The 25,773-nt window shown below is 37.8% G+C and overlaps 1 protein-coding gene across 1 annotated transcript in view; it reads right to left on the reverse strand.

Moving 5' to 3' along the window:
• Nucleotides 1-25,773, reverse strand: part of LOC127448657 (plexin-A1-like) — a 204,745-nt gene that overhangs the window by 45,746 nt on the left and 133,226 nt on the right. The window contains exons 11-15 of the mRNA XM_051711354.1: nucleotides 15,438-15,534; nucleotides 9,603-9,793; nucleotides 7,690-7,841; nucleotides 3,251-3,371; nucleotides 2,906-3,042 (exon numbers count right to left, since the gene is read on the reverse strand). Coding sequence (XP_051567314.1) covers nucleotides 2,906-3,042; nucleotides 3,251-3,371; nucleotides 7,690-7,841; nucleotides 9,603-9,793; nucleotides 15,438-15,534 — 698 coding nt within the window. The remainder of the gene's footprint in view (nucleotides 1-2,905; nucleotides 3,043-3,250; nucleotides 3,372-7,689; nucleotides 7,842-9,602; nucleotides 9,794-15,437; nucleotides 15,535-25,773) is intronic.

The raw sequence follows: 25,773 nt of genomic DNA on the forward strand, positions 1-25,773 counted from the left end.
ATTCTTCTTTGCAGGACCTCTCAAGCTCCATCAGGTTGGATGGGGAGCGTCGGTGCACAGCCATTTTCAGATCTCTCCAGAGATGTTCAATCGGGTTCAAGTCTGGGCTCTGGCTGGGCCACTCAAGGACATTCACAGAGTTGTCCCGGAGCCACACCTTTGTTATCTTGGCTGTGTGCTTAGGGTCGTTGTCCTGTTGGAAGATGAACCTTCGCCCCAGTCTGAGGTCCAGAGCGCTCTGGAGCAGGTTTTCATCAAGGATGTCTCTGTACATTGCTACATTCATCTTTCCCTCGATCCTGACTAGTCTCCCAGTTCCTGCCACTGAAAAACATCCCCACAGCATGATGCTGCCACCACCGTGCTTCACTGTAGGGATGGTATTGGCCAGGTGACGAGCGGTGCCTGGTTTCCTCCAGACATAACGCTTGCCATTCAGGCCAAAGAGTTCAATCTTTGTTTCTCATGGTCTGAGAGTCCTTAGGTGCCTTTTGGCAAACTCCAGGCGGGCTGTCATGTGCCTTTTACTGAGGAGTGGCTTCTGTCTGGCCACTCTACCATACAGGCCTGATTGGTGGAGTGCTGCAGAGATGGTTGTTCTTCTGGAAGGTTCTCCTCTCTCCACAGAGAAATGCTGGAGCTCTGTCAGAGTGACCATCAGGTTCTTGGTCACCTCCCTGACTAAGGCCCTTCTCCCTCGATTGCTCAGTTTGGCCAGGCGGCCAGCTCTAGGAAGAGTCCTGGTGGTTCCAAACTTCTTCCATTTACAGATGATGGAGGCCACTGTGCTCATTGGGACCTTCAATGCTGCATAAATTTTTCTGTACCCTTCCCCAGATCTGTGCCTCGATTCAATCCTGTCTCGGAGGTCTACAGACAATTCCTTGGACTTCATGGCTTGGTTTGTGCTCTGACATGCACTGTTAACTGTGGGACCTTATATAGACAGGTGTGTGCCTTTCCAAATCATATCCAATCAATTGAATTTACCACAGGTGGACTCCAATCAAGTTGTAGAAATATCTCAAGGATGATCAGTGGAAACAGGATGCACCTGAGCTCAATTTTGAGTGTCATGGCAAAGGTACATGTGATTTTTTTCGTTTTTTATTTTTAATACATTTGCAAAGATTTCAAACAAACTTCTTTCACACTGTCATTATGGGATATTGTTTGTAGAATTTTGAGGAAAATAATGCATTTAATCCATTTTGGAATAAGGCTGTAACATAACAAAATGTGAAAAAGTGAAGTGCTGTGAATACTTTCCGGATGCACTGTATATTTGTATCAGTTTCACATACATTTGTTAATGTTAATAATTACAGATTAGAATGGAAAACAAATTGAGAGAAATAGACCTGAAACATACACCTTTCATGGGAGAGCCCTTAGTCTGCTTTTGCTCCGGTACACGGATGCGACTCTTGACAAAAGCGGCCGGGGGAAAGATCAAGGGACATCAATGACAATCATCGCAAATCTTCTCTCATGTTTTCCATTAAAAACAGGAGAATGTAGGTGATACTGAGACTTTTAATGATTGCTCATCAAGAAGTCAAGTCAAAGTCAAAATGTATTTATAAAGCACATTTAAAAACAACAGCCGTTGATCCAAAATGCTGTACAGTCCCAATGAAAACCAAAATTTAAAAAGTTAGTTGACAAGTAATACAATTCACTGAACAGTGTCAAAAGCTAAAAGTTTGGAATAATGTACAGATTTTGCTGTTTCGGAAGGAAATTGGTACTTTAATTCACCAAAGTGGCATTCAACTGTTCACAAAGTACAATCAGGACATTACTGATGTAAAAAAACAGCATCATCACTATTTGAAAAAAGTAATTTTTGATCATATCAAGACAGGCCCCATTTCCAGCAGCCATCACTCCAACACCTTATCCTTGAGTAATCATGCTAAATTGCTCATTTGGTACTAGAAAATCACTTGCCATTATATCAAATATATAACGTCCTGACTATACATTGTGATCAGTTCAATGCCACTTTGGTGAATAAAACTACCAATTTCTTTCCATAAGAGCAAAATCTGTACATTATTCCAAACTTTTGGCCGCCAGTGTGTGTGTGTGTGTGTGCGTATGTATATGTATGTATATATACATATATATATATATATATATATATATATGTGTGTGTGTGTGTGTGTGTGTGTGTGTGTGTATATGTACATATATATATACACACACACACACACACATACATATATATATATATATACATACACACACACAGGCGGCCAAAAGTATACATAAACATAATACATAAACATTTATACATAAACAATTCTTATTTGTAAAATTTAAGGGTTGTACTTCTCTATTCTCTTAGAAGCTGCTTTGAAACAATATTTATTGTGAAAAGTGCCATAGAAATAAATTATTTTTTCTTCAGGTTTAAACATCTTCCATTACTATAATAGAAAAGAGACATATGGTCAAATTAATAAAAAAAAGTATGTATTTTCCATATAAAATGTAAATACTTAATTTCGCTTTAGTACAAATGCACAATAAAAGCCAGTTATTTTAATTTAGCAAACAGCATGTCTTTATAAATCATGTTAACTATTTTTCTCACACAGGGGGTCAATCACAAGAGGATCATCATACTTGGGGGTCCTTGGCATTAAAAAGTTTGTAAAACCATCTCAGAGTAAATACAGAGATTTTTAATACTGTCCAAAGGGTGAAAAATAAAGAGATATACATTTCTGGCTTTATCACCCAGACTTACATACGCCTGGCAAAAATTGTGAAAGCGTTACAGTGTTGAATGATTAAAATAATTTCACTTATCTATATATCATTAGAGAATGCTCAAGTGCCAACAGTCTGAGATGTTGGCCAATGAAACAGGAAGGATAAAGTTCAGCATCATTACCTCTCAAAGCGGCAAGTATTGAGTCCGATCTTGATGGAGATGGCGCTACCTGCATTCAGATGACTGCCATGAATCGTGATTCTCGTACCGCCAGAAATCGGCCCATATGACGGCATCACGCGCGTGAAGTATGGAGACTGCGTATGCACACACACACGCGCGCACACACAAAAACAAACATATTCAGAGTCGGTTTGAGTGGTTTACATTGAAATTATACCACAGCTTTGATTATCTCCATGTTGATTGAATAAGGTCAGCTTGATGTGCCAATAAAGCATTTTATTTTAGCAATATTTAATCTATTTCATTCTTTTAAATTTTGGATTCACCCCTAAAACTCACCACAAATGTGAAGGCTTTAGGAGACACAGCCCTGTATTCAGGAAGACAGTCTCGAACACACACTTCAACCTGAGCTTCCTGTACACGATAACCTGTGGCATCGGCCAATCGACATACAATCCTGCAGAGAGCAAGAGAAAGCAGAGTCTTAGAGAGAGCTGGACGTGGCCGTTGGCGTTCACTGTTCAAATGAAAATCCATTTCAACAATGACTGAGTGGACAAACATGAGATGGAGATGGTTAGAGCTTCACCACAGGCATTACATGTCTGTATGTGTCTGTGATTAAATGTAAGAAACACTGAACTTTCACTTCATGCCCTGACGCATGTCTTCCTACGCTGTAGTGAGTTATTTATTTATTTTTTCTCCCCAATTTGGAATGCCCAATTCCAAATGCGCTCTCAGTCCTCGAGGCGACGGAGGACGAATCTCAGTCTCAATCTCAGTGCCTCCGCATCTGAGACCGTCAATCTGCGCATTTTATCACGTGGCCTGGGCGCGTTACCCCGGAGACGTAGCGTATGTGGAGGCTCACACTATTCTCCGCAGCATCCCCGCACAACTCACCACATGCCCCACTGAGAGCGAGAACCACATTATAGCGACCACAAGGAAGTTAACCCAACGTGACTCTACCCACCCTAGCAACCCGGCCAATTGGTTGCTTAGGAAGTCTGACTGGAGTCACTCAGCACGTCCTGGATTCGAACTTGCGACTCCAGGTGTGGTAGTCAGCGTCTTTACTTGCTGAGCTACCCCCCCCCCCCCCACCTTAGTGAGTTATTAACCCTGTGCCTGTCTTCCTATATCAATTCTATATGTATATAGTCAGTAAATTTGCTTTCATCATAGTTTATGCACTTGTCTTCTCAACAAATAAAATTTTTATTGAACCCTGATTGATTTTATTCACATCCTGGTGTTTCCATCTAACATTTCACATAAAAATACATGGTTGGAAACCGCCAGGAAAAGGTGCTACTGAAGACTGCTACAATGAGCATTTCCAAGGAAGAACTAATGGCAGGATCCTTTACAATTTGTATTACTCCGCTCTGTTCGTGGCTTTCCAAATAGTGGTGGGGGGTTTTGATTCAGCATTCATTTTGATTGCATTCACCGATTGGTTCTGTGACCATTTCTGAAGGTTACATATTTACTCCAGTAGGTGGCAACAAATGAGCACCTTTTATGTTATGAGTACACTGAACTTAAAATAGAGGAATCTTTATAGCACCACAGAGACTGTGCTTAAAGTTTGAGAAAATGTACCAATAAATGTCTTACTTATAGTTGTCTCTGCATATTAAGCTAGGGTTCAGTTTATGGAATTGTGAAAACTGAGTTTAAATGTATTTGGCTAAGGTGTATGTAAACTTCTGACTTCAACTGTATACTGTATATATATCTGCATCAGTTTCACACAGAGGTGGGAGCAAGTCACACATGTTCAAGTCACAAGCAAGTCTCAAGTCTTAACCATCAAGTCTCGAGTCAAGTCTCAAGTGCAGTGCAGACAAATCAAGCAGGTCAAGTTCTGATGAGTTTCAAGTCGAGTCAAGCCACAGTACTAACTTAAATAGAGGTTAATTTTTGAAATAAATATTTATTTTTGCTCTGAAAAGATGAATTTATAAACATATCTTTACATTCTTTTTTATATGAATTGTATATAGTAAATTGCGTTAATGAACGTGCACGGCATTTTTTCGTGGGCACTTATAAATACTGTAAATACTTCTAGATACGTTATCCGAATTGTTTAGCTTTTTAGAATTAACCGGTTAAAATGTATAACACTGCCTGTATGCTGTGTAAAAATGCGGTCAGATTTTCACATTGATCTAACAAAAACGGCAGACGGGCTGAATGAAAATGCAAATTCGCTCTCTGACAGTAGGTGGCGCTTATGGAACAGCAGAAATGTAGCTGTTACCCTGGTAACGCCTGTACACAAAGCAGCCCTGCGCTTATAAACACTACTTTATTAGGCATTATACGGAGGTAAGATGAAAAAAAAAAATGCCATCGAAACTTTTCTGAAGACAGTCAGTTCCCTAAAGAGATACATTTATATAAAATAGTCATAAAGGTATTGCATTCAAGGGCTTTAGTTAAAGTCTTCAGAAGTCCTAATCACTATGAGAGCACTTGGATATCGTCACGAGTCATTCTGTATATTTTATACTACTTGTCACGTTTTAAATAAAGTGTTGTGACTGCATATCTGCCTGTTATGTTTTTATATTGCCAACAAATGGTTATGGTATATTGTTGACTGTTGAGAAGGTTTAGAAAAGGCACACACATTTAGAGGCAATGTCGGGTAATTTCAAACTTGTCGCGCTACAAAACATGAGATTAATCGCGAATCATTTTAGTTTACTGACAACCCTCAAACATTTGAACAGTAATTTTACATATTAATCTTTCTGGATAATGAAATGATAACGAAATTATTTACTTACCTTTCCTTGTGGTTTTTGAAATGTCTGATGAAATTCGAGGTTGTGGTGGATTTATCGGGCAAATCTCTTTTTATTCACACGGTCCAATTCGAAATCTTTATATCCAAAGGAGATTATTTGGGAACTCATCAATAATCAATCAAGTCATTTTGGCACGTTGTGAGCGCAGCGTTACCTGCGCAGATGCAGATCAGTGGTGCTGGTGGGCTTACATTTTTGCATATAAATTAGTTGATGTAGCAATATTTATTAAACACATTTCATTACTGTTTATAATAAGTTATTGAAAATAATAATAATAAAAAACATTCAAGTCATTGTCGAGTCATGCAGTTCAAGTCAAGTGTTGAGTAGCTGGTTCTCAAGTCAAGTCATTTTCTTCAATTTAGTCAAGCAAGTCACAAGTCCTTAACCTGTTGATGTGCATGGCCCCCAAATATTGGATATATTCCAAGAAGCGTTAATGAAGTGCCAAATGAGACACCTTATGGTGCTACGCCCATTCACAAACTACTCAGTTTATGCAGCAATGCATTTTGCATACTGCTGCTCTGCACGGGCTCTGAGTAGTGCTTATTCGCATTGCTCCACGATCGCGCTAAACTTGAAGAATTTTTAGCACACGTGTACTGCTGAAAATATTTTGTTAGAAAATTCCATGACTTTTCCAAAACATTCAGTTAACTTGTTTTTCCATGACATTTCCAGGTTTTCTCACCCACACCTATCATATCACTTCCAAAGATATGGATTGAAACACTACAGTGACATGGATTACTTTTATGATGCTTGTATGTGCTTTTTGCAGTGTCAAAATTCTGGCACCCATTCACTTGCATTGTATGGACCTACAGAGCTGAGATATTCTTCTAAAAATCATACTTTGTGTTCTGCAGAAGAAAAAATGTCATACACATCTGGGATGGAATGAGGGTGAATAAATGATGATAGAATTTTCATTTTTGGGTGAACTGTCCCTTCAAAACAAGAAAAAGTTACTTGAGAAGCAGAACGACAACAGACATTAAGTCTAGTTTTCAGAGAAATCAAACAAAAATTGGTGCAGTTTATGCTTAATACAAGAACAATGAGGTAAGAAAAAAATTTGTTTTCCCTTTGAATCAAGTTTTCATTCTTACCCCAAAGGCAAATCGTTTTTTTTTTTTTTTTTTTTTTTGTGCTATAAGCATAAAAGCTACTAAATTTTGTTAGATTTCTCTGAAAACAAGACATCTTATATAATTATGCTTCTCAAGTAAATGTACCTTGTTTTAAGAATGTTTAGATATTTTTCACCAGTTGTTCACCACTTAAACAATGGAAGTGAATGAGAATGAAATTTAAAGATTCATTCAGAGCCACATTTTGTTTACGCATGAACCACCACAATGCAAAAATATTGCTTTCTTACTCAGTATGTTTGTTCTATTTTCCAGTAAAAATATCTAAATATTTTTAAAGCTGAAGTGTATAATTTCTGCGGCACTGAAAATTCCGGCCGAACAGCCTTTTCGAACACTCCGCCGATCAAACAAGCAGATAGACTTGTCCCCTTACTCATACCATTGGTCGTGTTAATGTTATTGTGTTGAGCCGGACGGGTTACTTAAAACAAACAGTGGAATCTTTATAGCACCACAGACTGTGTTTACAGTTTGAGAAAATTTACCAATAAATGGCTTACTTATAGTTGTCTCTGCATATTGAGCTGGGAAAGGAGAAAGCACTCAACACCGAAAAAGTTAAGATATTAAGCCTTACTGAAGAGAAATCAGACAAAGTTTCTAACACTTAAGTTATTTCATATTATTAACTATTTTTACATGACGGTCAGATGGTCTTTTCCTGTCTACGTGGGTGGTTCTTGGTGAGAACATGCTGCAAATTAGACCAAACTTCATACTGATGCATAGTCAAATGCATAATACGTAATTAAATAACAGAAAGAGGTTTGTAACAAACACTCACTGTTCAGCACTGATGTAGTCCTCTTCTATGGGCTGACAGGCCACTTTTCCAATCCGGACTCCGTTCTGGATGTCTTTGAACTGAAGGCCTAGATTCTCTCCGGTGATGGTGAGTCTGGTCCCGCCCTGTCGTGGACCAGTCTCAGGAGTCAACTGGACCAGAATATAAAGACGTTACTGAACGTGTTTCTCGCTAGAGTGGTCTTAAAAGACACTTGACGTGAAATATAACGATCATTTTCTGCTAAGGCACTAGGACAGGAGACCATCTAAATGCCCCAAATGACCTAAACTTGCGACATCTTCAGCAAAGCAACACACGATACTATCGAAATGCAAATTACACCATCACTCACTTTCCAAACAGAGAAAACGAGAAGAGCGCAGCAAACACAGATGCGTAATTAGTTTCAGAGGGACTGCTTTAATATGGCATTCGAACATTTCCACAGATAGACAAATGAATAAAAAGCACGAAAATAAAGCAAAAGAGAGAGATAAACGAATTGAAAAAGAGATAAAAGGTGCACATCTTCTCTCAAAGTGCATGTAGTGTGATAATAATCCATGTGATTTATTAATTTCTCTTCAAATTAAATTAACACCTAATCTAATACGTAAAAAGACGGTGGCAGAACTGGAGAGATGAGAGGATGAGAAATCGAAGGAGGGGAACAAAGGAAGAGTTTAATTGACACAAGGGGATGTAATTTTAGTAAGTAGATGTTCTGAGAGTTAATATTCAGTTGAAGTCCTTATAACGCTGGAGAGAAAATGTCAATGATTTAAACAACTTTACAGCTCCAATAATACATGACTTTGAACTGAAGAATTTATGTAAGTGCTTTTATAAAATTATAAGCTTCACATTTCTGCTTTTAAATCCTCTTAAAATTGGCCCCTTTCACTTCTATTGTAAGTGCCTCACTGTAACCTCCATTTGTACTTTTTTTTTTTTTTTTTAAAGAAAAGGAGGGACGAGTCAAAATGTATTTTTGTGGTAATCAACATTATGCCACAAATGCTGTCGATTGAACTTTACTTGTATTGAACCCGGAACATTCCTTTAAGGGGCATTATTTGCCACGGGTTTACGTCAAATAATTCAATTTAATAAATTCATTAATAAAAGTGCTCAAGATTCAGAATATATAAAATCTAACCCTTAAAATTAAATCAACATCAATTCATATTTTATGCAATAATATATATATATACACTATTGTAAAATATTAAGAACTATAACAGATGTTACAAATAAAAACACAAAATTCAAAGAAGAATTCCACATATTGGATTTTGGGGGCATTTTGGTCACTTTCGGTGGCATTTTGGCCCAAGCCCCCCTTAATTTCTGTTCTAATGTTCTTAAAGGAGTTTTTTTAGGAAGAAATATAAAATAATAAGTTAGACATGGCATACTACCATACTATTCTTACTATAGTAGGTAGAGCCCAAAATGTTCCTTGTCGCCACGGCAAAACCGCAAATTCAAGTCAAAAATCACTGCCAGGTGGTGCAAAGGGACACTTTTAGCACCTTTATTAAGAAAAAAAAAAAAAAAGAGTTGTTACTATTATTATAATTTTTTAAAGGAATATCACGGGTTCAATACAAGTTAAGCTCAATTGACAGCATTTGTAGCATAATGTTGATTACCACAAACATTTTTGATTTTGACTTGCTCCTCCTTTTGTTTTATAAAAAAAAAAAAAAAAAAAAAAAAAAAAAAGCAAAAGTCTGGGTTACAGAATGGGGCCAATCTGTAAATGTTAAAATACTCACTGTTTCAAAAGTATAACTAACATTATACACGTTAATATGATTTTACTGTCACAAGAGCACATGCAAACAATGTGTAACAATGTTCAAAGGGACCATGCGCTTGCTCTGTAAAGGGTTTGGGTAACTCACCTTGGTGATGCGAGGGTGCGTGCAGCGGCTGTTGCCGGCAGTAGCATGCATCCAGGTGTGCTCCGGTTGAGCACATTCCTGTCGGAGAGAGCACTTCCTGTCCTGAACACACCATCCACACTCGAAACTCGGGTCAGACTTCAGACACAAACCGCAGCTCTCCCTCAACGCATTACACTTATAAAGGTGAGCTAAAGACAGAACGATTTCTTGCTTTACTGTACTTACAAAATACTGGTAATAAATCATGGTAATATCATCATGAAAACACCATGGCCAATACTTACGGGTGGGTGGTATTACCAAAGTCTTCTCATTTTACACCACAGTAAAGGTATCCAGTATATCATGATATACAAGTTATTTTTGCTGTTTGTAATATTTGCTTTTTTTTTTTCCACAGCTATTTTTTTTATTATTATTATTATCTAGTGAAATAAACACTCTTTTTACATGGAACTTGATGGATGCAGACAAAAAATAAGTTTATTCAATGCTAGGGTGTTGTAGGTGGTTGCTAGGGTGTTCTGAGTTTTTTTTAGCACATTACTATGCAGATACTAGGTTGTTCTGGATGGTTGCCAGGGTGTTGATATATGGTTGCTAGGGAGTTCTGGGTCGTTGTTAGGGTGTTGAAGGTGTTGTAAAATTTCTTAGCGCATTACTTTGTGGTTAACAGGTTGTTCTGAGTGGTAACCACGGCTTTGCTAAGTGGTTGCTAGGGTGGTGAAGGTGTTCAGAGAGTTTTAAGCACATTAATCTGCAGTTCACAGGCTGTTCTGGGTGATTGCCAGGGCATTGCAGTGTGGTTGCTAAGGTGTTGAAAGTGTTCTGTGTTTTTTTAGAACATTACTCTGCAGTTCACAGGCTGTTCTGGGTTGTTGCCAGGGCATTGCTATATGGTTGCTGGGGTGTTCTGGGTTGTTGCTAGGGTGTTGTAAGTGTTCTTAGCACATTACTTTGTGGTTAATAGGTTGTTCTGAGTGGATGCCACAGCTTTGCTAAGTGGTTGCTAGGGTAGTGAAGGTGTTCAGAGAGTTTAAGCACATTACTCTGCAGTTCACAGGCTGTTCAGGGTGGTTGCCAGGGCATTGCGATGAGGTTGCTAAGGTGTTGAAAGTTTTTTGTGTTTTTTTTTTTTTTTTTTAGCACATTACTCTGCAGTTCACAGGCTGTTCTGGGTTGTTGCCAGGGCATTGTTATATGGTTGCTAGGGTGTTCTGGGTCGTTGCTAGTGTGCTGAAGGTGTTGTAAGAGTTCTTAGCACATAACTTTGCAGTTCACAGGCTGTTCTTGGTGGTTGCCAGGGCACTGCTAAATGGTTGCTAAGGTGTTCTGGGTCACTGCTAGGGTGTTGAAGGTGTTGTTAGAGTTCTTAGCACACCGAGTCACGTGACGCCATGCGAGGATCGGACGTGTAATCGGCGAGCTCTGCGCACTTTGCTAGTTTTTAACACTTTTAATGACATAAACCAGTGAGATTCGATACACTGTTCCATAACTGTTCTAGGAGGACAATATGTCAAAGAATTCAAAATCCTTGGGCTTTGGAGACATTAAAAGACACTTACTTGCTCAAGTTGACGCCCCCGAGCAGGCCGTGGGCCTGGGAGTCGACTAAGTCAGGGAAATGTGGCGAGAGATGCTGAACATGTCGGCAATGCTGATGAGGGTCATTGCTGACTTGGAGGATCTTGCTGTAATAAGTTGAACGATCACTGCCATGGAGGCAAAGTTCATGGAGGTGGTTACAAGAGTGGGGGATGTCGAGAAATGGATTGATTATCTGGAGTCATCAGAGAGGGAATTATCTGCTAATCCGCTAGCGACCAAGATGGATTTGGAGCATGTCTGGGAGAAGTTGGAGGACATGGAGAACCATAGCCAGCAGAATAATGTCCATATCGTCGGAATTCGGAGGGACAGGATATGGTGAAATTCCTGGATGGGCTCCTTCCGAATCTGTTCGACGTAGCAGGCCATAAGCTGGAAATCGAGCGAGCTCACAAGGTTCCTGCTTGGCGATCCGCAGAGGGAGGACCCGATCAATTCTGGCCAAATTTCTGAGATCATTCGATAAAGATCTTGTGTTACGCGAGGAGTGAAGGAAGGCTTTCTTGGAAAAACCACAGCATTTTCTTGTTCCCAGACGTTGCGAATTCGACAAGAGAGAAACATGATCGATTCAAGGAATGCAAGAAACTCTTACATCAACGGAAGGTCGCTTTTGCACTGATGTTCCTGGCCAAATTGAGAATAGATACTAAGGATGGCCGCAAAATATTTACATGCCCACAGCAAGTGATGTCCTTCATAAAGACATTCGAATGAGTAAGCCATTTGGTGATTTTCATGTTGCTGCCTAGTGGGCCTGACTCACTGAACATACAATTGACTGTCCGAGGAAAATGGGCGCTTTTTTCGTTCCTTTTTGTGTTGGTTCTGCCTAGCGGCTGGAGTTTGTTTTGTGGAATAACACTCCCTCGGGACAATTGTGGATGAATCTGCACATTCTTGGTGCTTATGCCTCCTATCAGCTCGAGTATGTTTTGTGGAATAATTCTTGCAGGACATTGGAGTGATTAGGGCATGTGTTTCACTCATGTAACCACCGAATGGACCGGCTCACTGAACATTCATTTGACTGCCCAAGGAACTGAACGCCCCCCTTTTCTTTTGTGTGTGTGTGTGTGTGCTGGTTCCGCTAGCGGATGGAGTTTGTTTTGTGGAGGAACACACCTTCGGGACAATCTACAAATTTTTTGTGTTTTTTCCACTTATAGGCTGGAGTGTGTTTTATAGAATATTTTCTGTTTTGTTATTCTGTCTCACAGAATTTGTATAGAAGCACCGGACTTGAGCAATCTGACAGCAAATTTGTCGTGGGGACTCTCGTAGGCGTACATGGACGGTTTGAGTTTAGAGGGATGGACGCTGGTTGGCACTGTCGTGCACGGGGTTAATGTGCACATTTTTCTTTTTTCTGTTTGTTTGGTTTGGGGGGAAGTTTGGGATTTGATTGTTGCTCTAATGTTGGAAAATGGTCATTATAATTTTATTTTTGTTATACAATCTATTTTTTCTAATATGTCAAAATGTCAAATGTTAATATGAGTGGATTGTCTCTCTCCACGTGTAATGTGAATGGCTTGGGGCACCCCATGACAAGAAGGAAGGTTATTTCTCTTCTTAAACATTAGAAATATGATATAGTGTTTCTTCAAGAAATGCATCTTTCCTCGCAGGAAGCTGAAAAATTTGGGAAGATATGGGGTGGACATGTTTTCTTTAGTGCTGGCTCAAGTAAGAGCAGGGGAGTCATTAAGCTGGCAAATAAACATCTACAATTCAAATATCTTAAACAGAGTAAAGATAAATTAGGAAGAGTCATTATTGTTTTAGCAGAAATTCAGGGGCAAAGTCTTATTTTGGCAAATATTTATGCACCTAACATTGATGATCAGGGCTTTTTTATAGATCTTGAAGGGATGTTGCAAGCTGCTGGCACCCCTCATGATATAATATTGGGAGGAGACTTTAATCTTTTGATGGACTCAGTCCTTAATCATAGTGAAGCAAAAGAGTGTAAGCCCCCTAGAGCAACAGTGACGCTTCACAGGATGTGTAAAAATCTTGGCTCTTACAGATATTTGGAGACATTTGAACCCATCTGGGAGAGACTATACATTCTTTTCATCAGTCCCTAAGATTTATTCTAGAATAGATGATGATGTGTGAAAGTATATATTTTTTGTTGTTTGTTTATTTTATTTTATTATTATTACTTTTTTTATGTTCTAATTGTTGGTGACCACTGTAGTGCGTGTTTGTGTCAGGTGGGGGGTGTGGGGGAATATTCGGGGGGAGGGGTTTAATGTATATAATTGATTACGTATTTTATGTTATGTTTGTATGATTTATGTATGGAATAAATAAAAACTGTTAATAACAACAACAAAAAATAATGCTTTTAAAGAATTCTATCTTGATCTCTATAGTTCCACATCTTCGTCTACTGATGAAGATATTAGAAACTTTGTGGAACCATTAGATCTCCCTAAACTGACGACTGAGCAAAAAAATTATCTTGATTCTGAGATAAGCAGGAGCTTGGCTCTGCCTAGCGGTTGGAGTTTGTTTTGTGGAAAAACACTCCCTTGGAGGCCAGACAGCTTTGCCGCCGAATTTTTTAGATCTCATGCTACAGAACTGGCTCCACTTTTGCTAGAAGTTTATACGGAATCGTTAAAGAATGGGAAGCTTCCGCCAACCATGACAAGCCCGGATCAGTCAAATTCTTAAAAAAGGACAAAGATCCAAGCGAGTGTAAGAGTTACCATCCAATTTCCCTGATCCAGCTAAACGTTTCAACTCACTGACTCAATCCCAGTGACTCAAGCACCCATTGAATGTAATTGTATGGAAAAGAGCAACCAGTACCTTTGTTTTTAAAACATTTAAACATATAAATCAGGTGGGGTTTATTTGGGGCCTTAGCTCTGCTGATAACTTTAGGCGTTTCATCAGTGTCATGTGGTCAGTGGTGAATGATCAGACTCCGGTCACTGCCATCTCACTTGACGCTGAAATGGCTTTTGATATGATAGAATGGGATTATCTTTTTAAGATTTTGGAAATGTACAGGTTCGGGAATACTTTTATTGAATGGATTAAGTTACTTTATAAACACCCGGTAGCAGCGTTACAAACAAATGGATTACTTTCAGATTATTTTACTCTGGATAGGAGCACCTGGCAGTTGCCCTCTTTCCCCATTATTGTTCTGTCTTGCCCTGGAACCATTAGCAGCCACTATAAAAAAGGAGGATGATTTTCCAGGGGTGATGGGAGGAGGTGTGGCGCATAAGATTTTGCTTTACGCAGATGATATTTCATTATCCGTCTCTAACCCTACTAGATCTATGCCTTGCCTCCACAGAATTATTGATTCCTTTTCTAAGTTCTCAGGATATAGAGTTAAATGGTCTAAATCTAAAGCTTTGGCTCTGACAGCATACTGCCCGGCAACGGCTTTTCAGCTGGGTGCCTTCCAGTGTCCCAAACAAGGCATTAAGTATTTGGGTATTTTATTCCCAGAAAATTTTTGTGATTTAGTTAGAGTTAATTTTGACCCTTTAATAAAAAGGTTTTTGAGCGATGTGGGCAGGTGGGCTTCATTACATTTATCTATGACTGGGAAGGTTAATGTTATTAAAATGAATTGTATTCCAAAATTCAACTACCTGCTACAATCTCTCCCTATAGATGTCCCCCTCTCTTATTTCAAGCAATTTGATAACATAGTGAAGTCCTTCATTTGGAATGGTAAAAGTCCCAGATTACATTTCAGTAAGTTACATAGGCCGATTGACAAAGGTAGGCTAGGCCTACCCAAGATTTTGTTTTATTATTATGCATTCGGTCTCAGACATTTGGCTCATTGGTCGCTTCCACCTGAGAGCCCCTCCCTGGTATTGTATTGAACAGGAAGTTCTTGTCCCTATTTCGCCATTGCAAAGCCTTTCTATCAAACTAATCGGAGAACCAGTTTTAATTTCATATAATTTGATTCCACATTTTCTGTTATGTCTGTCTGGCTTGTTGTATGGAATCAATAAAAATTGTTAATAACAGAGTTCTTAGCACATTACTGTGTGGTTAATAGGTTGTTCTGAGTGTTTGCCACAGTTTAACTAAGTGGTTGCTATAGTGGTGATAGTGTCCTGAGTGTTTTGAGCACATAACTATACAAAAAAAACAAAAGACTTAAAACAGCAGCCTGTGGAGGTTTCTAGGTCACCATGTAAAACATATAACAGTGGTTGCCATGGTTACCTTGTATGTTGTGCGGGTTGTCGATGATGAAGTTTCCATTCCACACCACAGACAGATCAACAGGAAGATCGCCGATGTCACTTCCTTCATAGTTATACTGAAACAAACAAAAATAATCATAATTTAAGTAACGCAATAAAAAAAAATAAAAAATACAAGATGACAAAAAATCTTGTTTAGTCTAGTAGGTGGATATGGGGCCATCCCAAACCAAGTTTGGAATCTCTATGATTTACAGTCTTCAACGCATAAGTGTTTTCATCCCATTTCTGTACTCACACCATTGGCATATAATGCAACAAGGATTGCTGAAGTCAACTGCTTTTAGTAATAGACCTTCCTATCACTGTGTAAAAACAAAATATGATTTGACATGGAAAAATCCCTTATTAGTTGTAACTCATAATAGCACAAAAATTACTTGTATAAAATGGATAGTTCTGACTCTAAATTCAGATTGGATGAGCCACGTTCGATGCCGATAAACATTATAATATAACGTGTAAAAGTCACTGCAAGCAGCCAAGACTTAGACTAGCGAATTATATTATTTGAGTGAACAACAGTTTATTCCAATTATTAGATAAAATCATTTTTATTATTGAACATTGGTGTCTTCATCATATTGCTGGTGTTTTATTAAATCAATAAGCCACTTGAGGCCTTGTTACAGTGATTTTACTCCGCTTTTATTGTGCCTAATAACACCACTTAACCATGGTAAAATCACTGTAACGCAGCCTCGAGTGGCTTAAGTCCCTTTAGCTCTGAATTTCTAATTTTTTGATTTTGTGTAAGAACTCCAACACAACAAGGGTCCAAAGCAAAATAATGATAAAAAGAAATCAGACTGAACAAAACTGGCTACTTTGAATGACCTTATATTGTAAACAGACGAGTAAAGTATCTCTCGAGGTGATTGCAGTGCTGTATTCTTGACCCTGAGTATGTTATTTTACTGCATTATTAATGAGATATAATTTATTTAAGAGCTGTTTTTAATCAGGAGCCTCAGTGTGTAACAAACTACACAGAAATACTGCTGCTGCAACACACACACACACACACACACACACACACACACACACACACTAACATTAAAGGGCATTCACTAAGGCTGGTTTATACAACTGTGTCCTTTGATCTTACAGTTCTTTACTCATCTAGAGGAAATGTTAGCAACATATAAAAATAAAAAAAAAAGCTAAAATATTGCCATCAACTACCAGTCATAAAAACGTCTTCCATTCTTTTTCAAATATTCCTTTCTCTCATTAAAGTTTCAAGACAGTGTTCTCTCACGGGACATTTTCCCAAAGCAAACAAGTTATTTTATTTAACGTAATTGTTATTTGCTCATAATTTGCAGAGTGTGAGTTTTAAGGCTAAAGAGAATTGTGTTTTTAAAATACAGGATTTAGCTTATATTAAAATCAAGATGAAATGGCATTTGCAATCCCATTAACCTCCGCAATGTGACATCATAATAGTATAATAGAGTCGTGTACTATATTTTTAAGTCTTCTAAAATCAAACGATATCTTTGTGTGAGAGACAGAAATTTTAAGCCGTTATTCGTATCTTGCCATCTGCTCTAACTCTCCTTTCTGCATTCATGAGACTTCACAGGAGAAGTAGCGATGTCCTACTTGTGAACGAATTGTTCTTTTGAGAATATTTTCAATGAATCTGATTGTCCAATTCATAAAAAAACTATAAAGATTTGTTCACAAATCGGGACTGATCCAGTTCACAAGTTCAACTCACTGACTCAATCCGATGTCACACCTTCTGGAACCTTGATAGCCTCAGCACCCATTGAATGTAATTGTATTGAAAAGAGCAACCAGTACCTTTGTTTTTAAAATGTTTCTTTTTATGTAAAAAAATTTAATAAAATAAAAAAAAATAATAATAAAAAATATAATAATAATATGGGGGAACTAACACTTTACGAAAGTACATAGATTTAATTTTGATTTCATATTGACTTTATCAGGTTTGTTAGCTGTGCTGAAATCTTAATGCCCCAGACCTCCGTTACAACTGAAAAACTACTCCAGAGACAACGAGGACATTTCATCTCATCTGGCCCGTCTCTCTTCTATCAGTCCGTAAGCGACTGTAGAGTCAGCATGACTCAAGAGGAAACAGACACACAGAAAACACGTCTATACCCAGAGACAGAGAGAGTGACAGCATGAATAACTGAGTAGAGATTAATGAACGTACGTTACAACACTTCACTGTAATACCTCTCTCTGAGAGCACGATAGAAAATGGAGGAAAAGAGCGACGCATTTCAGAAACATGCAACGAGGAGGAATAAACAAATAAAATGCTTCAGAGAAAGAGTCTGTGTGGAAGGCGTGCTAAGAAATTGGTTATTTTAAGAACAGCACTAAAACGCACAGTTGTTAGGAAGCAAACCTCTTGAACACACACACTGCAAACACACACAATGCACAATACTTTCATGACTGCACCAAGAACAACTTGATTTTTACTTTTCTTTAAGAAACATGTCCACATTATGCTAGGGTGTTATAGGTGGTTGCTAGTGTGTTGAGTGTTTTAGCACATTACTCTGCGGTTAATAGGTTGATCTGGGTGGTTGCTACGGTGTTGGTATGTGGTTGCTAGTGTGGTGAAGGTGTTCTAAGTGTTTTAGAACATTACTATGCGGTTCCTAGGTTGTACTGGATGGTTGCTGGGGCATTGCAGTATGGTTGCTAGGGTGTTCTGGGTTGATGCTAGGGTGTTGAATGTGTTCTGAGTGTTTTTAGCACAATAGTATGTGGTTAATAGGTAGTTCTGGGTGGTTGCCAGGATGTTGCTATGTGGTTGCTAGGGTATTTTAATAATAATAATAATAATAAACTTTATTTTATATAGTGCCTTTAAAGAGCTCTCTCAAGGCACTTTACACAGAAAGAAAGAAAAAAAAAAAAAATCAGTCTGCTTTTTTATTCCAACCGTTACTCCTGTTCGGAGTTTACGTCCTACCTAAGTTTAATGGTGCAACATTAGCATGCGATTAATAGGTTGTTTTGTGGTTGCCAGGGTGTTATGTGATTGCTAGGGTGTTTTTAGTACATTACTCTGTGATTAATAGGTTGTTTTGGGAGGTTACCAGGGTAGGGTTGCACCAGCTGTACGTAAGATCTCACCTAAGTTGGTACGTAAAGTTCACACTAAGGGCTTAGTAACTACTAGTTAGTTTGTAACCAAGTCAGTGCTTAATTTGGTTGCACCACATGCTCTTAAGGCAAGACTTAACTAGTAGGTCGTAAGCTCTCCATAAAGTAATGCGTAGTCGCATAATATGACGTTTACCTGTATTGATCCAATAAACGGCCTTCAAATTTTTACACAGAAGTGTTAAAAAGCCGTCAGTTTTAAATCTGATCTTGTTACGGTTGATGTTCAAACCTTGTTTGTTCACGTAACTGTCAGCTGTAATAAATTATATCCCCATTAAAATACGATACGTAATAAAAGTAGATTTGATAAATAGTATGTTTGCCCTGTGTAAATAACAATATATAGGAACTGTATCTAAAATAAATAAGGGGTGATGAATACTAATACAACAGGCTGGAAAAATAGACATTTATTCATTTTAATATCCTATATATATTTTGAAAGTGTTGAAATTGGACACCAGGCAACGCACCCTGAAAACTGCACCGTTAGAATGGTTCCTGCTTAAAAGTTTTTTTCTCTCTCGTAAATGTAAACGAGTGTAAATGTCGAAAGGATTAGAGCCTGTCATGCAAAACATGAGCTCATTGATGTCAAAGTATCAGTCTGCTTTTTTTATTCCAACCATAAATATTTAGTTTATATGTAAGGTTACGTCCTACCTAAGTTTAATGGTGCAACCCTCAAATATTTAGTAGTGCGTAAATTGTGATTTAGTGACCATTTACGCAACAACTAGGCTAAGTTGTAACTTACGTATAGCTGGTGCAACCGGCCCCAGGGCATTGCTGTATGGTTGCTAGGGTGTTCTGGGTCGTTGCTAGGGTGTTAAATGTATTCTGAGTATTTTTTTAGCACATTACTATGTAATTAGTAATGTTAATAGGCGGTTCTGAGTGATTGCTAGGGTGTTCAGTTTTTTTTTTTTTAGCTTATTACCATGTGATTAGTAATGTTAATAGGTTGTTCTGTGTGGTTGCCAGGGCATTGCTATGTGGTTAATAGGTTGTTCTGGGAGGTTTGCTGTGCAGTTGTTAACATGTTCTGAGTGCTGTTTGTGCCTTCCTATGTGGTTGATAGGGTGTTCTGAGTGGTTGCTTACCAGCCCATGTCAAAAGAGTCCAACCTCAAGTTTCTTCTGGCCTCTAGATATAGCTCAGGCCCCTCCAATGTTAGTCTATGGTATTTTTTTTTCCATCCAATTTATCATCGTCCAGATGAAAATTGTAAGTCTGATCTCTTAGTAAAGTAACAGCACCTCTCCTCAACAAGACACATGATTTCAGGTATCATTAATGTATGTTGCACAAACAGTGCAGGAAGGGTAACGCAATTAAGTTTAATACTTAGTGTTAGGAGTGTCGAAAAATCCCTAACCCTAAATATATCAGCAATAATAATAGTACTGCTTGCCTACAATAATTTTGTTTTTGCATGGATTTGAAACCATCATGAGCCTTGGATGATTCTAGGCACTAACGATTTGATCTTCTGTTAGTTAAACAATGAAAAGTGTTTGGTTATCTTGTGTCTGATTGCATCTGTCTGACATGTATAGTATAGTAATTCATTCACCCTGCAGGCTGTATTTGGGCCGTTCAATTCAGATGGAGAGAGACTGACGGTTTGAGCAGGCAGTTAACCTCTCACATGCGTAGGAAGACTGAATGCTTGTCTAATTAAATAAACAAGAAACGACTCTGCGGGGTTGAAGAGGACAATGTGTTTGAGTGTGTGTGGGAGCAGCCCACACCAGACTTGTCCAACATACATGAAAATAACTGTCAATTAGTTGATTTAATTTACTAATATAAATGTTCTATTTTGAGTGAAAGCAGACACAGCAGATCTTTGTTTCTTTTGCCCTGTTATCTGTTGTTTCTTGGTCTGATCTTCACAAAGTTCCAGCAGTAATCATATAGATGCCTGTTTAAATCCCACCAGGGACACCAAATGATGTTGATTTAGTGTTGGACAGCTGATGGTTTAATGACCCCGTCCTTCCTCTGACCCCGGGCTATTGTGTCCTGAAGGAAGACCTTTGTTACTCCAGAGATGTTTTAACACCGACCCCTGTGGCCACAACTCTCCAAAAGCTTAAAATATTAGTAAAAGTGATTTAAGTTTCTACAAGACTAGGTGTTAATACTATATATCAAAACCCAAATCTCTCAATCACACATAGCAAAAAAAAAAATCTATAAAAATACATATTACAAAACGAGTAGTTCTGACTAATATCGGATGCAAAGATGTTGTTATTGTAATAACAGAACACTTCAGTTTTCCGCGTGCCACTATGTCTCTCGCCAGTGCGCATGACACCAATTTCGTCATCAGCAGAGTACGCGCAAACTGTCTGTGTGCAGCCCAGTTTTTCTAGACGCACAGACAGCCCGGTTTTTTGCGCCATGTTTGCACATGCGCCTGCCAGTTGACTGTGCTAAAAGAGTATCACAAAGCAATCATTAGTGTTCAATGCCCAAAGATATGTCCAGTACACTTATGTGACAAATGCGTCCGTATCGGTTTGTGGTCAAAAGAGTATACTTTGAGAGACTCAAATGTTCAAACATGCACACAGAAAAATGAAGTATATCTTCGCCTTTTGTTTACATGCCAGGCACTATATCTTTAAGCCCAAAGATTAAGGAACCATTTTATTAAAGCAATAAGACACTTTTGTCAAGCCTAACAACACCCTTTATATGTGACTATACTCACAATAGATCACGTGCGTACTTTATTGCTTGATTATAAAATTAGTATTTTTGGCACCAAAATATGATTGGATGAGTCGTGTTCGAAGTCATTGCAATGTATTGTAAAATAGTCAATGAACACACATGGGACCGCACATCAATAGATCTCTATGTTAACGCAGCAAGTGAGCTACAAACCATTAGCATTAAAAACTACACCGATCAGCCACAACATTCAGCAGTTACAAAAATAGTCAAAACAGCCTGTCTGGCACCAACAATCATGCCACGGTCCAAATCACTGAGATCACATTTTTTCCCCATCCTGATGGTTGATGTGAACATTAACTGAAGCTCCTGACACATATCGGCATGATTTTATGCACTGCACTGCTTCCAAACGATTGGCTGATTAGATAATCGCATGGGTGATTGTTCGTGCCAGACGGGCTGGTTTGAGTATTTCTGTAACTGTTGATCTCCTGGGATTTTTACGCACAACGGTCTCTAGAATTTACTCTGAATGATGCCAAAAAAATAAATAAATAAAAAATACAGTGAGGGGCAGTTCTGCGGATGGAAATGCCTTGTTGATGAGAGAGGTCAACAGAGAATGGCCAGACTGGTTCGAACTGACAAAGTCTACGGTAACTCAGATAACCGCTCTGTACAATTGTGGTGAGAAGAATAACATCTCAGAATGCTATTCTGAGAAGCGGGTTGGCGCTGTTTTGGTGGCACGAGGGGAACCTACACAATATTAGGCAGGTGGTTTTAATATTGTGGCTGATCGGTGTAAACCACCAACAACAATAGCAGTGATATACAGTAATAGCGTAGTGTAGTTGTTAAAATACACTACCGTTCAAAAGTTTGGGGTCACTTGACTGAAATGTTTCTCATGATCTTAAAAATCTTTTGATCTTAAGGCGTATTCTTAAATGTTTGAAATTAGTTTTGTAGACAAAAATACAATTGTGCCAACATATAATTTAATTACAAAACTTAAATTTAATAAAAAAAAATTAAAATTTTTTTTTGAAATTGATGACTTGGACCGAATAATTAAGAAAAGCAGCCACTAAGTGCCCAGCATATAGATGGGAACTCCTTCAATACTGTTTAAAAAGCATCCCAGGGTGATACCTCAAGAAGTTGGTTGAGAAAATGTCGAGTACATTTCTGCAAATTCTAGGCAAAGTGTGGCCACTTTGAAGATGCTAAAATATAATATAGTTTTGATTTATTTTGGATTTTTTTAGTCACAACATAATTCCCATAGTTCCATTTCTATTATTCCATAGTTCTGATGACTTCACTATTATTCTAAAATGTGAAAAATAAAAATAAAAATAAAGAATGATTAAGTGACCCTAAACTTTTGAACGGTAGTGTACATTTGTTTTTTTGTTTTTGGAATATTGATATTTTTAATCGATGCAGTCACTGTGTTGTTTTGGTACTGTGTAAACCAGGAAGTAATTGCGTTAACATAAAAAAATGGTGAGCGCCATTTTTGCTCTAAAATAAACAATTTTACTCCACTTACGGTTAAGTTTAAGATAAGGGTTTGGGTTAGGCAGTACGGTTAATAAAATATATACTCCCGTTGAAAATATTACATAATTTACAACTAAAAATACAACTCGCTTTTGGCGCCACTCTGTGGACATTTCACCCGGAAACTGGAGCATGCACGTGTCCATACGTTCAACAGTACTTCCAGCTTTGGCCACTAGCGGCAGTGATTCAAATTTACATAAGCACGGACTGATTTCAGTAGCAAAACCTTTGACCTGCTGTCAAGAAATATGGAAAGAAATATGGGCATAATTTTGGCTCATCATTAAATAAAAAATACAGTCAAATTAATAAATACTCAAAATTCCTTTTATGGCCAATTCTATTCTTAATTTAGACTATTTCAGCTTTTCAGAAGCACACATATTCTCTCTCTGTCTCCTGTAAGCATGTGCAGTTGGTCTTCAGAAGCCCCTCACTGTCCCTCAACGGCCCCCGGCTACTGTCTCCCTTCTCATCCTCATTTCGTTTTTCTTTACCGTAATATCTATTACTGCTGCTCTCTCTTTCTCTCTCTCACTGTAATTAATCATAATTTTTTTTATCGCTGTCTCCTCTAATTGGTTCTCATCAGAACACTTCGCTGCACCTCAACACACAGACACACAAACGCACACACCTGCTGCCCACCATCATCAGCTGTAGCAGATCTTTTTTCAATTCTTTTTTTCCCTATTCTTTTCTCCTCAACCGGTTTCCTGTCAGATTGAAAGAGCTTCATAGAGGATGATGAATTAAACACAAAGTCTGTGCTGATACTGACAGTTTGGCTTAAAAAGAAAACTACTAGGGCTGCCAAAGTTAACATGTTAACTGAGATTAATCAAATATGTTTAATGACATTACATTTAACACCGCTAACACATTTACCTATGACATTATAACTAGGGTATCACTTTACAATAAGGTTGTATTTATTAACATTAGTTAACAACATTAATTAACATGAAATAACGAAGAACAATACTTTTACAGCACTTATTAATATTGGTTAATGTTAGTTACAACATACACTAGTATATTTTTAAAATTAAAAGTTTTATGTTAACACTATTTAATGCATTATAAAATTATAAAATTTATTTTCAAAAATTAACATTAACCAAGAATAATAAATGCTATAAAATATACTGTGCATTGTTTGTTCATGATACTGAATGCTTTTACAAATATTAACAAACAGAATCTTATTGTCAAATGTTTTCATAACTAGTAATAGGCCAGTTCACATCAGCCAGTTCCATTAATCAGACAATATATGGCAATTTTATGATAATCGACATTGGTCGCCGATTTCTGTGTGAAATGTTTGTTTAAATTCAGTAATTTTGTGTATGGATCATTAGCTATTATTACATTTTATATTTCTGTATCTATCTAATATCCTTCAATATAAATCTTAACCCCATATTGGTTGAACACCAATTATAACCATTTCATTCAGTTGTGCTTGATTACTACTGATCGGAATAAGATACTACAGAATAGCTTGAATGCACTGTAAGTCATTTTAGATCAAAACATCTGATGAACGAATAAATGTAATAAGTGCAAAACACACAATAACCTGTAAAAACTCTGTTTCTCAAATAATTATGGTGAAAGACCTTCTTAACAGTTAATTTATAATCTACAGACTCTTTGTATTCTTTGAATTATTCTTTGTAGGATACAATTTAATTATCATCGCAGCGCAAGTATAAAACATCACCTGAATGCACCTCAAATATAAAATATATTTGGAGATTAATCATGTTAACCACAATAAAAATCAGTAGTTTAATTGTGATTATTTAAATCTATCGACAACCCTGAAAACCACATTTCCCATGATCCCCTCTCGCTTCCTGCCATCCACGTGCATCTGTATTCAGTTAGTGGAATGTGAGCTGTGGTTTTCCCATGTAACTGCATGCCAACACATGATCACAGCACTAACAGTCTGTCTGGACATGTGTCAGATGTCACGAGGAACAAGGTAGAACAGGAAGGTCTGTTTAAGAGATAGTTAGCCCAAAGAATTCATCCGAACATCTGCTGTTGTGTTCCACAAAAGAAAGAAAGTCATAAGGGTGAACTGTCTCTTTAAGACCAAAATCCTCATAGCAAACGAACACTGTAATGTCCAGGGAGAACACACGGCCAAACTAAAACAATGAAAGACTCAAAACACACCAAAAAGATAATAAAAGGGCCAAAGTCCAAAATAACACAGAAGTGTAGACGTGAGCCGCCCATCTACATTCCAAAACAGCTTATAATGTTCAAACTTTGCCAATTATATTTCAACTTTAATTCTAAACAATCTGTGCAGCTTTAATAAAACAAAAAGACACTGTTTGTGTGCGTGCGCATGCGTGCGTGCATGCGTGTGGGTGCGTAGTAATAATGTGTTTGATAGAATCTCATACACATGCAAACACACTTTGAGGACAGTGGATTAACTCTAGATTTGCATTCTCATTATGATTTTAATCCGCAAAAAACACAGCACACATTATCAGGAGCGCTCACACACACGTGTGTTTGTACATGCATGTTTATGATTTATGTTTATTTGATATGATCAGGTGACAATCATTCCATTATAAATAACCAATCAGCACTGATCAAGCCAGGGCGCTCAACTCAGATGACTTTACAATCCACTTCCCATAGTCATATTTTTGCTAAATAAAAACTGATATAATCTAAAAAAAAAAAAAAACATTTAATCTGAAATTGTCTTTCAAGGAATGTTTCAGGTTCAATACATAAAAGTTAAATTACTCACCGTTTCAAAAGTATATCCACAAGACATAAACATTATACACTGATCAGCCACAACATTAAAACCACCTGCCCCTCGT

The sequence above is a fragment of the Myxocyprinus asiaticus genome, chromosome 12 (assembly GCF_019703515.2).
Source record: "Myxocyprinus asiaticus isolate MX2 ecotype Aquarium Trade chromosome 12, UBuf_Myxa_2, whole genome shotgun sequence".
NCBI classification, from domain to species: Eukaryota; Metazoa; Chordata; class Actinopteri; order Cypriniformes; family Catostomidae; genus Myxocyprinus; species Myxocyprinus asiaticus.